At 40.2% G+C, this 14,718-nt stretch overlaps 1 protein-coding gene across 1 annotated transcript; it reads right to left on the reverse strand.

Annotated features, from left to right (window-relative positions):
- Positions 1 to 10,332: 10,332 nt before the first annotated feature.
- On the reverse strand, positions 10,333 to 14,162 carry fut9a (fucosyltransferase 9a). Its single transcript, XM_084044141.1, has 3 exons — positions 13,964 to 14,162; positions 11,752 to 11,883; positions 10,333 to 11,490 (listed from the first exon to the last, which is right to left on the reverse strand). Exons 2-3 carry the CDS (start codon positions 11,810 to 11,812, stop codon positions 10,400 to 10,402), a joined length of 1,152 nt encoding a protein of 383 aa, XP_083900267.1. The 5' UTR covers positions 11,813 to 11,883; positions 13,964 to 14,162; the 3' UTR covers positions 10,333 to 10,399.
- Between the last annotated feature and the right edge of the window lie 556 nt (positions 14,163 to 14,718).

Consider the following 14,718-nt stretch of genomic DNA (forward strand, 5'->3'; position numbering starts at 1 on the left):
CCCTCTCCAATTCACACAATCTCTGGTAGATCACAGGACCAGAGGCTGTCTTTGTCTCTTAGATTATTAACTTTTTAGATAGATGCCAGACTGTTCCAGCTCTGCAGAGCAAAAAGCTTGCTGATCTTGCATATTCCTTTGCCCCGTTTAATCCTCTGAAGTCAACCAGGGGGAAGCTGCCAACAGATTTCGTATGCTGGCTGTCTAGCCCCAACAGAAAGGCCTTTATCTGACCTGGACTCCGATGTCCTCTTATTTCTAATGCATTTCATCTTTAGAGTGAGGTGTCAGTGTGGCTGTCCCCCCCCCTTCACTTAATCAAATGATCTCAGAGAAGAACGGATGCATTTTCTGTGCCTCCTTTGAGGTGGTGACTGGTAGACTAGAGGGATCAACCCTATACAGGCATTTCTCTCTGAAGGACAAAAACCTTGCCGAACTGGAGTTGACATTTCCTCAGCATGGTGATGACAGTATAAGTGGGGCCCATTAGGTTCCGACGAGGGGGAAGCTCTGGTAGTTAATGAGGAGTCACACAGACCTGTTCCTCTGAGCTAGGCTCAAAACTCTTCTCTGACATGGAGAGCCTGCTCTCAGCAAAGCATTCAGACAGAACAAGATAGCCACACTGGGGGTTGGAGGGGACAAGAAGGTACAATCACAAATTCTATGATCTAGCAAAACCTTACACCCCTTCAGGGAGGCACTGTAAGTGCCAGGGTAATGCCCACCCCCACCACCAATTTCGCCATTTGAGTCATGGTGGGAGTGGTTGACAACTAAGACCTGTCAGAAATCAGATACAGTATATAAGATGTGGTGCTAAGGAGAAGAGAATGTTGTATACTATTCAGAATGTAGAAGCTATTAAAGCTATTAAAACGCTCAATCTGTGACATTCATCCAACTGATTTCATTCAGTATTTGGGACAGTAAATAGCCAGAAGCACTCATTTGCCATATTCTAAATTGTTAGAAATCACCAAATGTGAACTTACCTAGAAGAATGAAGAATCTTTGTTGAACCTTAGGCAACTGCAAAACCCGAAAAAAAGACGAACTTGAGTCCCTTGACCAGCCTCCTCTTTTCCTGTAGCTTTGAGCATCAGCTGTGATGACTGCAGAAATATTTTCCCAGGCATACTAACTTCACTCCTCCAGTGCTTTGTGCTTTTTTGGCGAACACAAACACTGCAGCACAAATACACAACTCCACAAGTTTCCTATGAAAATATTATGGATGATGGCTCACACTAGTGAATTGGATTCCAGGAGGATTGAGGGAGTAGCATTTAAATAGGGTATTTTTCTTGAGATAACTATTTTGAAATAGAATTACATCACTGCTGACACATACAGTATAGTTTTGCCTGAGAATTATGTCTAAACATTTACAAGGACATCATTATTGTCTAAAGTGAATGAGGAATTCAAGGCCGGCCAGACAGAATGAAGGGATAGAATTCATACATTTGTTTTATTATGTAACTAGGTCAATATGAAAACTAATGAAGGCAGGGAACTCTCATGTGACACTTTCTTGAGAGCTCCTAGTTAGAGGGACAAATCCTGCCATGAATTTTGAACCTGAACCTTCATGTTAATCCCCATGCTGACATCAGTGGATTATTTCAGTGTTTATGTTTCATTTCAAGTAAGGATTTGGCCCTCTCTTTGCAGTAGAGGAAATGGACTGAACTTTGTCAACTCCATGTCTTGGATGAGATGTCTACAAATGCCAGCATGCTAGTGAGGATACGGGGTAACTAACAACAGCTAGAGGATCGAGGCGTAAACATCATGAAATGCTCTCCAGGCTCCCATCCATCACGTATCATAGCTTTTAGGCCCTATTTATACCTCTGCCTGCATTACTACATTGCATGGCACTGTGTAATACAGCAGGCAGCAACTGTGGAAATGATAGCTGCTCTAAATGTAAGATTGTTATAATAGGTAACATAGTTTAAATGTGACAGGATCCACACCCTGAGTCTGATCTGATGGTCCAAACATTTCATGTACACCAGCGTTAGTTACTTTTTGAACAAAATCTGACCCCGATCTTTTCTTGCATGTCTCTTCTCTCTCTGCCCTTGGTTTCCGGTCTCTACACTTACTTATCTGAAATAAAGGATAAAGAAATCCTTGACTACACAGAGTTATTCCAGGGACACATTTTGTGACACACACACACACACACACACACACACACACACACACACACACACACACACACACACACACACACACACACACACACACACACACACACACAGTTAATTATAGTATGATATAGAAGATTTAAGTGTATCCAACTCAGTTTGCGAGTCAACACCTGATTGGTCCAGAATTCTTCGAATTCTACTCAAGCCAAATCAATCCATAACGTCTGTTACGACCTCTCCATTAAACCAAGTCTCAACAGAGCCCTTAGCAATAATCTAAACTACCAAACAAAAGCCCGAAAACTAGACTACCAAGATCTGTCACCCAAAACTAAAACAACAAATCTCAACATTCCAGAGTATGTTGAGTAAAACAATTGGGAAAAGGAAAAAACAAAAGGGGAGAAAGAATCCTCAGCACTGCTGGTGAGTGCCTCTCTGCTTGCAGTGCTTCCTTGCACACTCCTTCTAACATGATAGTTAATTGGCGGCAGGTTCTACTTTTGGACCAGGTAAGAGGGGGAGGTGTGAATGAGAGAGAGACAGAGAGAGAGACAGCGCGCGCGCAAGAGAGAGAGAGAGAGAGAGAGAGAGAGAGAGAGAGAGAGAGAGAGAGAGAGAGAGAGAGAGAGAGAGAGAAAGTAAACCATAGACATTAAAAGTATGGACAAAGTTGCGCCCATAGACTCTACAGACCGTAAATGAAGCCTATTATTCAACTATTTCAAATCCGGCATCTTTCTATATCAGGGGTGGCCAGTATTTTTTTTCCAGATGGCCAAACTTCCATAAAGTGAGTGAACAGTGAGGGGTCACACATTGGACTATTGAATTGAAACTTGAAACACATACTGTAGTACTGTAGTGCTCAGAGGATGTTAAAACTGCATGAATTTGATAGACACGACAGACTACTTTACAATAGGGTCAACAATAGGGTTTATTCCAATCTTTTTTTTTTTTTTTTTTTACAGCTGTACTGTAATCACTCACATTATCAAACATATTCCCTATGTTGCGCGGTGTCTTAAGGCTTATGAATCTTATACGGCATTTTTTATTTTGAAAAACATAAAAAAATGCGAAAATAGACGATCTACAAGCTCACTATGCGTCGCTGTAGATCGCCTATTGTCACTATTTTAAAATGTTTTTCAAAATAATAAAAAATGCCTAATAAGATTTGTCGTAAGGCATAAGACGCAGCACAAAATGGGGCCCATTGCATTATGTTATAAATATGGACCATGGCAGACTGTTTCACAGTTACATTATAAACATTTAACATTTGAGTACATACGGATGAAATATGGAATGCAGGTATGTACTCAAATGGTACATGCATATTAATTTACTAATAACTCATTTGAGTCGCGTTTTCCCTAAAAAACATTAACATAATGCTGCCTTTTCAGATGTAGATTTTTTTGGGGGGTCATTTTGTTTTTCGTTGAGGACTTTGAGGGCCGGATTGAGATGGTCAAAGGGCCGGGTCCGCCCCCCGGGTCGTATGTTGCCCGTGTGTTCTATATCCTATGCACTCGGAAATGAATGCTATTGGTTTTGTAGCTTGTCAATCAAATCATCACAAGACAGCCACGCCCCTCCTACAGCATACCCTACTTTATCATCAATTTTAAAATAAATGGGACCATAATTTACCAAAACGCATATCATGGTGATTGAAAGAAGACTTTAAACTAGCGACTTGAAGCATATACTGTAGTACTTATGACAATGTTTATTAAGGTAATAAAATCAAGTGTAAAGTTCGGCAAAAACCCATCCGCTTGAATGGAGCTAGGGTCTGCCTGACGTTTCTTCCAGTTAAGGGGGAGTTTTTCGTTGCCACTGTCGGTCTCTTCTCTACATGTAAAGTGTCTTGCGACAATTGTTGTGATTTGACACTTTAATAAAATTGAATTGAATTGAATTGAGCTTATAGACCAATTATTTGTTTACTGACATTGAGACTGGATGCACAGGTGATTGTTTCACGCAATCAATTCCCAACCTAGTGAGGCGCGTCCTAGCGAGACCTGATAGAATGGGTTTCATTGCTCGCATACTGGTTGCACGCATACTGGTTCTTATCAGTGTGACCGTGACGTCGTCTGATAAGGGGTCTATTTACTTCTGACACCAGCAGGTGTGAAACAGCGAGACTACAGGCCATTCATATAACTGTCTCTTCCTATATAGCCTCAATTACAGCCTAATACAACTCGGACAAGGTGTGCAAGAATCAAGGGGGGTTTATTTGTCAGTCATTCAGGGAAGCAGATAAATGTTGGTAGTTCCGCAACGGCTGTGCTAACACAACAGTAGAATATAACACGAGAATAATCTTACTTGTACTATAAATGTGCAAAATCTCTGTGTACCTGTTTGCTGAGCTATGCATGACGTTTGTGCTGCGCAGCAGTATAAATGGAACAACGTATGTATCGTTCACCACCTTTTGTTGGAAGAAAGAAAGAAAGAATGAAAGAAAGAAAGAGAGAGAGAGATGAGGTCCATCTGATGGCACCCTTTGGCGCCGGCCCATTTTGTCCATGCATTTTGGGACATGCATGGATCAAAAGGGCCGGCGCCAAAGGGTACCATCCTAGTAATAATAATAATAATTATTATTATTATAAAAAACTAGAAAAAGTGCTCCTCGGAGCACAACTCTCCGCCAGAAGACTTGTGTTGGTTCGAAGGTCGCGAAGGTCGCTATCCCTCTTGTATATGTAAGTGTCCTATCCATCCTGTCTGGGTAAGTGTCCTCTTCCGTTCATTCTGTGTAAGTGTCCTATCCCTCCTGTCCTATCCGTCCTGTCTATGTAAGTGTCATATCCCTCCTGTCTATATAAGTGTCCTATCTGTCCTATCTGTCCAATAAGACAGATAGGAACAATTGGACCGCGACTACTTGACTACTTCCGGTTCGAAGGTCTGGGAGTGAGCTAGTGGCCGGATTTTCGGTATTGGAATCTGGCTTATCACAGTGACACATGTATTTATAGGTCGCTATCCCTCTTGTATATGTAAGTGTCCTATCCAACCTGTCTGGGTAAGTGTCCTCTTCCGTTCTGTCTGTGTGAGTGTCCTATCCCTCCTGTCTGTATAAGTGTCCTATGTCATATCCCTCCTGTCTATATAAATGTCCTATCTGTCCTATCTGCCAATTATGTATCAGCCATTTCATGGTTCCCGTCTTACCTCACTCTGACAGTGGCGGAGACACTGTCAGAGTGATGCCATGTATATATAGGCCCGGTGGCGTCACTAGCCAATCAGATCACAGTATTTCACGTGTCACGTGAGGCTTGACCAATCGGTGTGTCATGTTTAGAAAGTGAAAACGCAGTGATAACAATACTCTCCTGGCGGAGAGTAATAACAATAATAATGGATGTACTGAAATTAAAATATAAGAAAAAATGTATAAGATAAAAAAGTAAAACATGACATACAGGACAGGTAAGATGTAGAGTTATACGATAAAATCTCTTTAAAGGAGTAGTTCACCCAGCACCATGATTTCTTTTTTTTGTCCCATTTCTAAGCCAATAATTTGATGACCGGTAAAATAATCTCCATGAATTCAAGGCTTCATGGGGTGAGTAATTGATAGAAAATAAGTATTTTTTTGGGTGAACTACTCCTTTAAGGCAGGTGGTCAAATATATTTAGCAGCAATGAGGGATATGCACAGGGGCCATTCACACTGAGCACTATGACAATAACTATAACTATATCCTTCACCATTTTTAGTTGGTGTGAACTCTGCCATCCACTTGACTCGATTTTTAAAACTATAGTTTTATAGTCTGTATTTGTGTGTATCTATGGACCTTGAGTCTGCAATAAAGACATTCATTCATTCATTCATTCATAGTTATAGTGCTCAGTGTGAACAGCCCTTAAAGGGGGGAGAATAACTTGAATCATGATTTATCGAATGTGCAGAAGGTAAACAGGTAAATTACACTTATCTTTGAACATTTTTGCAGATAACATTGTGCCATTAACTCAGACTTTTTACACATTGAATGCAGTTTTTGTTTTATGTTTATACAGTATATTTCTGTTCCTTTGTTTTCATTTTTTGTCCATGTTCTTGTTCAGGGCTCTGACAGCCACAATGGAAAAAAGTCTTTCTGAGCCTTGAGACACCTCAAGCTCTTATCAGTCTGCATCGTCACAAACAGTCCGTTACTGGGGAGGTTTGTCCTTCAAAATCTTTTTGAAGAGTGTACATTCAGGGCTTTCACCCAGCCACACAACACTTTACATAGTGTGTTTTACATACAGTAATCCTCCTCTCTATGACTAAACTTTTTGTAGAGGGCAAACATTTTAGATAATAGAAGTGTTATCAGTTGATTTTCTAAAGTGTAGTGTTATATTTGTTTCAAATCTGAAACAATATGACATCCAAAAAGACAATCGATCTTTGTTGGGAACAACCCATCTTGATTGATTCCATGCAAATGTTTAGAAATTAAACAAAGTTGTGAAAGTTATGTTTTGAATCAGACCATATGAAAAACACATAATCTACTATAGTGTGTGTGTGAGTCTGTCTGTCTGTCTGTCTGTCTGTCCGTCTGTCTGTCTGTCTGACTGACGCCGGGGGAAGACATACAAATCAGAATTGTAAGCTACTGTTTCTGTTGTGTCTGCCGTCACATACCCATATATGGAGATCCCTTATGTACATGTATAGAGAGAGAGGGACAGAGAGACATCCACAGCAGAAACCGAGACTCATCAGACCAGGCAACGTTTGTACAGTTTTGGTGAGCCTGTGTGAATTGTAGCCTCAGTTTCCTGTTCTTAGCTGGCAGAAGTGGCACCTGGTGTGGTCTTCTGCTGCTGTAGCCCACCTGCCAATTTGATCCCCTATTCAAATTATATTCAGTCTTTTTTCATGGAGTTGGAACGCTGTTGTGTCATAGCCCTGTCGGCTGACTTTCCAATTTATGGTTTGTTTGTTGTTGTTTTTTTTACCTAAAAACAATGTTAGATAAATTAGATAAATTCAAGACCCCATTATGCTATACATCGATTCCCATTATGCTATACATCGATTCCAAAGGCACCTTAGACCGTAATGGTCTAAGGTACCACAGATGCATATATGCATATATGCATCCGTGGTAGTAATGCATATATATGCATTAAGGTCCATGTAAAAAGGTATAATTACTTTTATTTCACATTTTCAACAAGGAGTGACTTCTACAACAGTTAATTTGTCCATATCTTTATTTTCTTTGACAGTATCAGACATCTACAGTTAAACACAACATTTGGCAAAATACAATGATTTGGCAAAAAACTGATTGATTCACAAATCTTTCAAGTCAACTGACAGAAAATTAGCATTGTTCGAGAAATGCTTGTGTTCAGCAATACATGAAGAAATTAGTCCATTCGGGTCCTGTTTTGGACATCAGCATTGCCAGTGCCAGGTCCTACAGTAGTAGTCCTACAGAGACCTCTGATTCACTCTCTATTACTGTAACACACTCACAGTAGGGAACATCATCTTGCTTGACTCTGTGCAAAAAAGACGACATTGGGAAAAGAGGAATAGAGTGCGTACAGTCAACACAAAAGCAATATGTTGTTTGCGCTAAGTCACCAACCACGTTTAAACAAACCTTTGTTTTTTCATACATGAGATTAGACTGTACAATGTGAAACCATACCACACAGTTTCATAGTTATACTCTGGGACGGCCTAAGATGCCATTTTCTGAACTCACAATAGCTCCATCTGAGAAAAGCCACCAGCACAGTGAGTCTTCTGCAATTAGGTCATGAAAACAGGATTACCGCCTAATCCAAAAAACTGTCTGTATTCTTCTGTGTAAAATTGCCTCACTTGAGGAAAATGTCCATCTCACAACACTGAAACCATTGTCTCCAGCACTGGCCATCCATTTTAAAATGTCTCTTCTGTTCCCTTCATTCATAGCTATTTTGAAGCACCAACATCACTCAACATAGGTACAGTGAAACCATGTACAATGCCTGATACCTCCATGTTAGAAAGAGATTTTAACATTAAAAATATATACAACACAGTTGTTTTCCATCAATGGAAAACCTGTGGGTGTTCTCACCAATGAAAAGTTATAGTTCCCCATGTCTGCTGCATACAGAGGAATGATCTATGTTAGTGGGCTAGTTTCTTTTTAACAATCAATCAATCAATCAATCAATCAATCAATCAATTAGTATCAATGGTCCCATTGACAGTAAAGAAATGTCAACATGTAAATAACCTGAAACATGTTTTGAGTAGTTTGACCGCATAGCCACTCTGACTCATCTTGCATAAAATGTTTTGCACAGTTCTTGCTGTAAGACTCAACCTTTGTGTGAAGTGTATAGTTGAGCCGAGTAAAGATTCACTGTTCCAGTGGATAGCCTGTAACTAGAAAAATTATGTGGTTTCTGTACACAATGAGATTTCCTTTCACATTGTGATGTAAGTAGTGTAAGCTAGCTGCAGAAAGCCACAGAAAAATAAACAGGAAAGTTTAAAAGTAATCTTTCCCACTAAATCTCAGCTTCTCTGCCTTGCCAAAGAACAGGATGATATGAAGACTCAAGGACAGAGTGTAACAAAATTATATTTATATTAATATGTGTGTATATATATGTATGTATGTATGTATGTATGTATGTATGTATGTATGTATGTATGTATGTATGTATGTATGTATGTATGTATGTATGTATGTATGTATGTATGTATATATATATATATATATATATATATATATATATATATACATACATACATACACACATACACACACACACACACACACACACACACACACACACACACACACACACACACACACACACACACACACACACACACACACACACACACGCATGCACACACAATGGGTGTGTGTGTGTGTGTGTGTGTGTGTGTGTGTGTGTGTGTGTGTGTGTGTGTGTGTGTGTGTGTGTGTGCGCGCGCGTGATCCCATAGTGATTATCGCTGCCAAAATTCACATTCACATTTCTGAAAAGAGTTTCCCAAACATGTGGGCAGATCTCAGCTTGACTAATTTCTTAATTCATGCTCACAATGCCCATATGATTATATTTGCTTCAAATGCTTGAAAATACGTACATAAATATTCACGATTGTGTTGTGAGATGGGAATGGAGAACATAACAAGCCCACACAGAGACTGTGTGGTCACAGGTTTCATTATTATGTCTGTTTAAATTGTGCTCACATTGTTATTGTAGAATCTGCAGATCATAATCAGAGTGCAACATATTATGAAAAAGCGGAGGACCCTTACACTGCAGAATGATGGTATTATAACTCTGTCATCCTAATAACATAAATAAATAAATAAATTAGCAATCTCTCTTTAACCACATCTGTTCTGGTGTCACAAACTACTGGAATAATAATTTGCTTTACAGATTATATCCCAGTCTGTCTTATTGTGTAAAGATAGGTAACAGTTGGTTTTGCAGTTTTGCAGTGCAAATGCCATTACAAATATGAAAAAGAAAGCCTGATAATTCCAAAAATATACAATATGTACATTTTACAGTAAGATGACACCATTGAACTACTTTCACATGTGAGTTCAGTAAACACTGCATAGGTTAATGCATCACTATTACAGATGACATAGTGTTTATCATATAATGCCTCACTTCAATAAATATTACATAAATATTTCCAATCAAACAATTATGTCATTCCCACCTTCAAGCAAACATATTTCAATGTCCATTTTGTATAATTTCATGACACGACGTGTGATGTTTAAGCAAAAAATGCAACATGTATGTAACCTAATTGTACAGGTATACATCCACTCAAGCACACACATTAATGATAAAAAAAATAAAAATAGCAGCAAATGTATTCATGTGTACAGATGAAGTGCAAAATACGATTCCAAACAGCATAACAAAAACATGTATTGGAATGGATAAAAAATAAATAGAAACCATAAATTAATAACAATATGCAAAACAGCAAACCAAGTAAGGCTTAGAAAGACAGACTTGCAAAAAGAAACAACAAAATTACAAAAAGCATGTCTCATTTGGGCCACTGAACCAATAGAAAATCATCATTCAGGATCACTGTCGAAGATGAACCTTCATGAGGACATGAAGGATAAAAACCTCAAAGCACTGCCCACAACCACAAAGCAAGCACTGCACAGCCCTTTGATGTATTATCCACCCCAATACCATTTGTCAAGGTTATTGAATGCCTTGTACTCCTTGTGCCTTCTCAGGTAATCACAAGCCAGGCATGTATGCTCTGCCCAGAAATAGGCCTTCTTCACTTTAAAGTGCCGTCGCCACTCAAAGTACCTCAGGTACAGTTCCTCATTTTTGTCCAAGAGCAGCAGGTAGTCGGCCAGCTCCTTGGGTGAAGTGAAATCATCCACATGGATGAAGGCGTCCCCCTGGACAAAGTTCTCGTAGTTCTGCCTGGGTGGGCCGAGCACCACAGGCACGGCCCCTACAGACAGCGGGTTGTACAGTTTCTCAGTGATGTAGTCCTTATGAATGGAGTTCTCAAATGCCAGGTAGAACTTACAACTGGCAATGGTGGGGAAGTAGTCTTGGTCAGAAATGTATTCCCCAAAGGCTTGTCCGTACGCATGGACCTCAATGTGTTTGTAGAGCTCATTGTAATACTTCACCCGCACGTGGTCCGGGTTCCAGTTGCTCACAATCCAACAAATCAGCTTGCTTTTGCTGGGTGGAACAAAGTCGTCATCGCCCTCCGCTGCCACAATAGACCCGTAAGGCACTTCAATGTCAGCATCCTGTCGGTAGTTGAGAGTCAGATTGAATAAGTTTTCGATCCCAGGCAGCTGGGATGAGTGAGAGGGTGACTCCAGGTTCATCCATATCCACTTCTGGAAGGATGGTCGCTGTGGCGGTGGCAAGTTGGACAGGTCAGTGCAGATGTCTCGGTGATGAATGACAACCCCATCCGACTTGTTGTATAGGTTCCTGTCTGCTGTGATGATGCAGCCGTCGATGTTGAACAGAGAGCTACAGACACTGAGATCATAGGTCTGTCCGAAGGGCCACAGCCAGACCAGCACAGTGGTCAGGTTCTTGTCACTCTTGGTGGAGAAGAGGGTTTTCACCCCATCTGTGGATGTTGTGGACTCTATGGGACCTGATAGCCAGCTGGTAGAGGGTTTAAAGTACATCAAAAACAGAGTCACAAAGCATCCCAGTAAAAAAGTGCCAAGCAAAAGGGGTCGTAGAATTCTGTGGAAAGGTGCAGATGGCATAATCTGTCCTGCAAAGGAAAAAACGAGAAAGGCTGTTAAAAAATTGAAGATATGTAGTATGTCAAATCACATCATACTTTTCATTCAACATCAAATATGATTTGTGTTGTAAATATATAAAGTAATAATATATAAAGCAATAATCTAGTATGATGTTTACTCTGTTTGCCAGCGCCTTGGAGGGTATGCACTTGCACTATGCACCGTAGATGCCTTGTCACTAAGCTCAGCTGTCAAATTGAATATGCTTTTATGTTCATGATACAGACCTGGTGGATTTGACTTTGTGCTGAAATCCAAGCTAGAGAAGTTGTGGGGATCGGGGGTCATGGGTCCTACATTGGGTCGACGTTGAGCTCACTCTTCTCAGTGAAGTTTGTAGGAAATGTTGCTGCTCGCAGCTGTTATAAGAGATCACAACCGCATGCAGAATAATAAGGATCCTTAATCAACACCAGATTTTTTGCTGTCTTTACTTATGATCCTAGATTACTATTTCTATGCATTTGATGTATTACTTTGTGTTGTCCTTGCTTACTGTAAAGCGCTCTGGATTAAGAGTGTCTGCTAAATACCTAAATTGTAAATTGTATAAATGGCACACAAATGCAATTCACTGTCTGTAACCCTGAGGTTACAGACTGTCAACATGTGGACACAAACACATACAGTGAAATCCAATTGACACAAATGCATGTTCTAATTGGGTCCATTTTTGCATTCTCAGAGTTAAATTAACAAATATGATTTTGCTGTGTAAATGAATAGTATGATTTACTTTCGTATTCACTAATTGAGAGTGAATAAGGAGAATAAACAGAAAACACCACCAAAGCATACATGTAACATGTGAGTTGTTTTTTGACAGACATATAAGAGAATACTGCCATCTTAAGGCTGGAGAGAGTAGAAAGGCTCAATGACTCTCCCAAGTCTCTGGGACTCAACACACCTGCATGTTGCATAAAGAGGCCATACAAGCAGACAGAGATGCCAAGCCTAGAGGAGACCTTGATAGACCCCGTTTCACTCTATACCTCTTTGAAAAAGCTATAAATTACAACTGCAGAGTCTCTTGAACCCATCTGTTCTAATTAGACCTACACAATGGTTCACATAGAGCAATTGGACCTATTTCTGACAGTCCTGTTAGTATGCCATTCTTGCATAGGCCACTGCAAGCAGCTGTGAATTAGCAACAGAGTTCCATGTTCATGCTGAACAACCAGGGTAAGATTAATCTAACTCTGGTATCAATATATTTTCATATAATAGGTACAAATCCTCTTACACCGTTGAAGACACTTTCTGTAGCAGCGATAATGCTCAATGCTTTGCATTGAATGTGGCACATGTAGACTACATGAGTACTATATGTATCCTTGCACACAATAAAGTAGAAATAAAATACTATTGAGAAAATTCTATATAGTAGCTAGAATTGTGGTCAAAGTTTTCTGGTGTGTTTTTGGCAAGTAGGCTATGCAGTGAGTGAGGTCAGAAGCATAAGTGTAGGGTGTTCAGAGTAGCACTCCCTTTTCCTTATAATTATGTCTGAACTGTATATCAACTAACAAACAACACTAGAATAAGACACGTGTGAAGCCCCTGCCTTCATTCAGATTTTGAACAAACTGCCTGGGTTCTGCCAAATGCATTGTGAGATATTTGGGACACTGAAAGAGCACCGCATGGGTGAGTAGTCTGCAGGGCAACGTTGAACTGACCGAGAAAACTGAAAAATACAATTAGGTAGCATCACTAATGAAGGGGTGCACGGGTGATTGCTTGAGGTGGTTCTAATAGCCTAATTTAGCCTATAGACGTACAATGCCATGATGGAAATATGTACAAATTTGCCCAGGGCAATAAGACATATTTCATTTCATGTTTCTATTTAATTCTTAAAGGAAGGCCAAAGGCACGGCTTTCAAAAGGGCATCCCATCCAAGGTGAGAATTAATATTCGGGCACTATAAGCTCTGAAGGTCATTTCAAAAGGCTATGGTAACCAAGGCGCATATACTTAAAACGGGTGTCATTGTCGGTATATGGCATTTAAGTTGATGAGAATAAGAATGTCTGGCAGTGACTGCATAATGTTACCTATAAAAACGCCCTTTGCGCACCCAAGACGCGCACAATATAAATAATAGGACAGCTGTGACAAAAGTATTTGCGATGAAAACACTACCACAACGTTATCTACAACGATCAGAGTGACAACATCGATGTGAAAGCTTTTAATGATCCCTTAGGAAAATGTGCCAGTTCCCCCAACCCAAATAGCCAATAGAGAAAAACTCAATAGTAGGCTATAACAGAAAATAAGCTAGATATGTCTATGAGTGTCAATGCAATTTAAAAAAAATCTAGCTATAATTTCTAATTAGCATACGATGGTTTTGGTTGCAAAACACAGGCTGCTGCTGTTGTGCCATGTATGGAGTGCAGTGGAAAATAGCCATACATTTCACTCACCATCTCGACAGACGTGAATAAAAAAAGGCATTTCGTCTCGTTTCCTCGACAGGGTCGTTTCTCTCAGTCAAAGACACCTTGCAGCAACATACCGGAGGTATGCGGAATCAGGATCGAACGAATGTTTGTGCCGGTGGCCGAATTCGTTGGAATAGATTCAGATGATGAGCCCATCAGATCCATCGTCCTGATCCCGAAAGCCGCTACCTTGCAATGGGAGTAGGCTATGCTTTTCTCATTCTATTAGCAAAGAATCACAATGGCTAGAATTCTAAATAGATGCAAAAACCTGATGGCTATCTAATACACTCCTCCTGCCCTGAAGACCAGATTCATCGTTTGGTGGTTGTGTGTGTGTGTGTGTGTGTGAGGACGCCATGTATGCTGATGCTCAGGGATGTGATGCGATGTGGAATAATTCCCTACTGGCTGCCCATGCGCTACCTTAGCCTACTCTGTTTACCGACAATGCAGCTGCAGGCTGCAGCTCAGCCTCGGTGTGTAGGGAGGAAGGATGCTGAGATTTTAATTCATTAATGATTTAATGTTAGACTTTATATTCACGATGGGGTTATGAGATCTCCATCTGAAAACGACTACAATTATTTACACGCTGGCGCAGTTTAACCACTTAAACCCCATACGGGTGACTGGAGGAGTCCCTCAGGGACCTATGCTGGTGTATTTTCGGTTTTCTGTTATTGTGGGGAAAGCTTTTTGCATAAAATAGCCGATCGACAAGCTCACAATGCGAT

This window comes from Gymnoscopelus microlampas (assembly GCF_963454915.1).
Source record: "Gymnoscopelus microlampas genome assembly, chromosome: 20".
NCBI lineage: Eukaryota > Metazoa > Chordata > Actinopteri > Myctophiformes > Myctophidae > Gymnoscopelus > Gymnoscopelus microlampas.

Excerpts from the sequence above, each read along its gene's own strand:
- fut9a (XM_084044141.1), bottom strand. The coding sequence starts at position 11,812 with ATGACCCCCGATCCCCACAACTTCTCTAGCTTGGATTTCAGCACAAAG. Across the intron at positions 11,491-11,751 it reads CACAAAGTCAAATCCACCAG|GACAGATTATGCCATCTGCA; the intron begins GTCTGTATCATG and ends TTTCCTTTGCAG.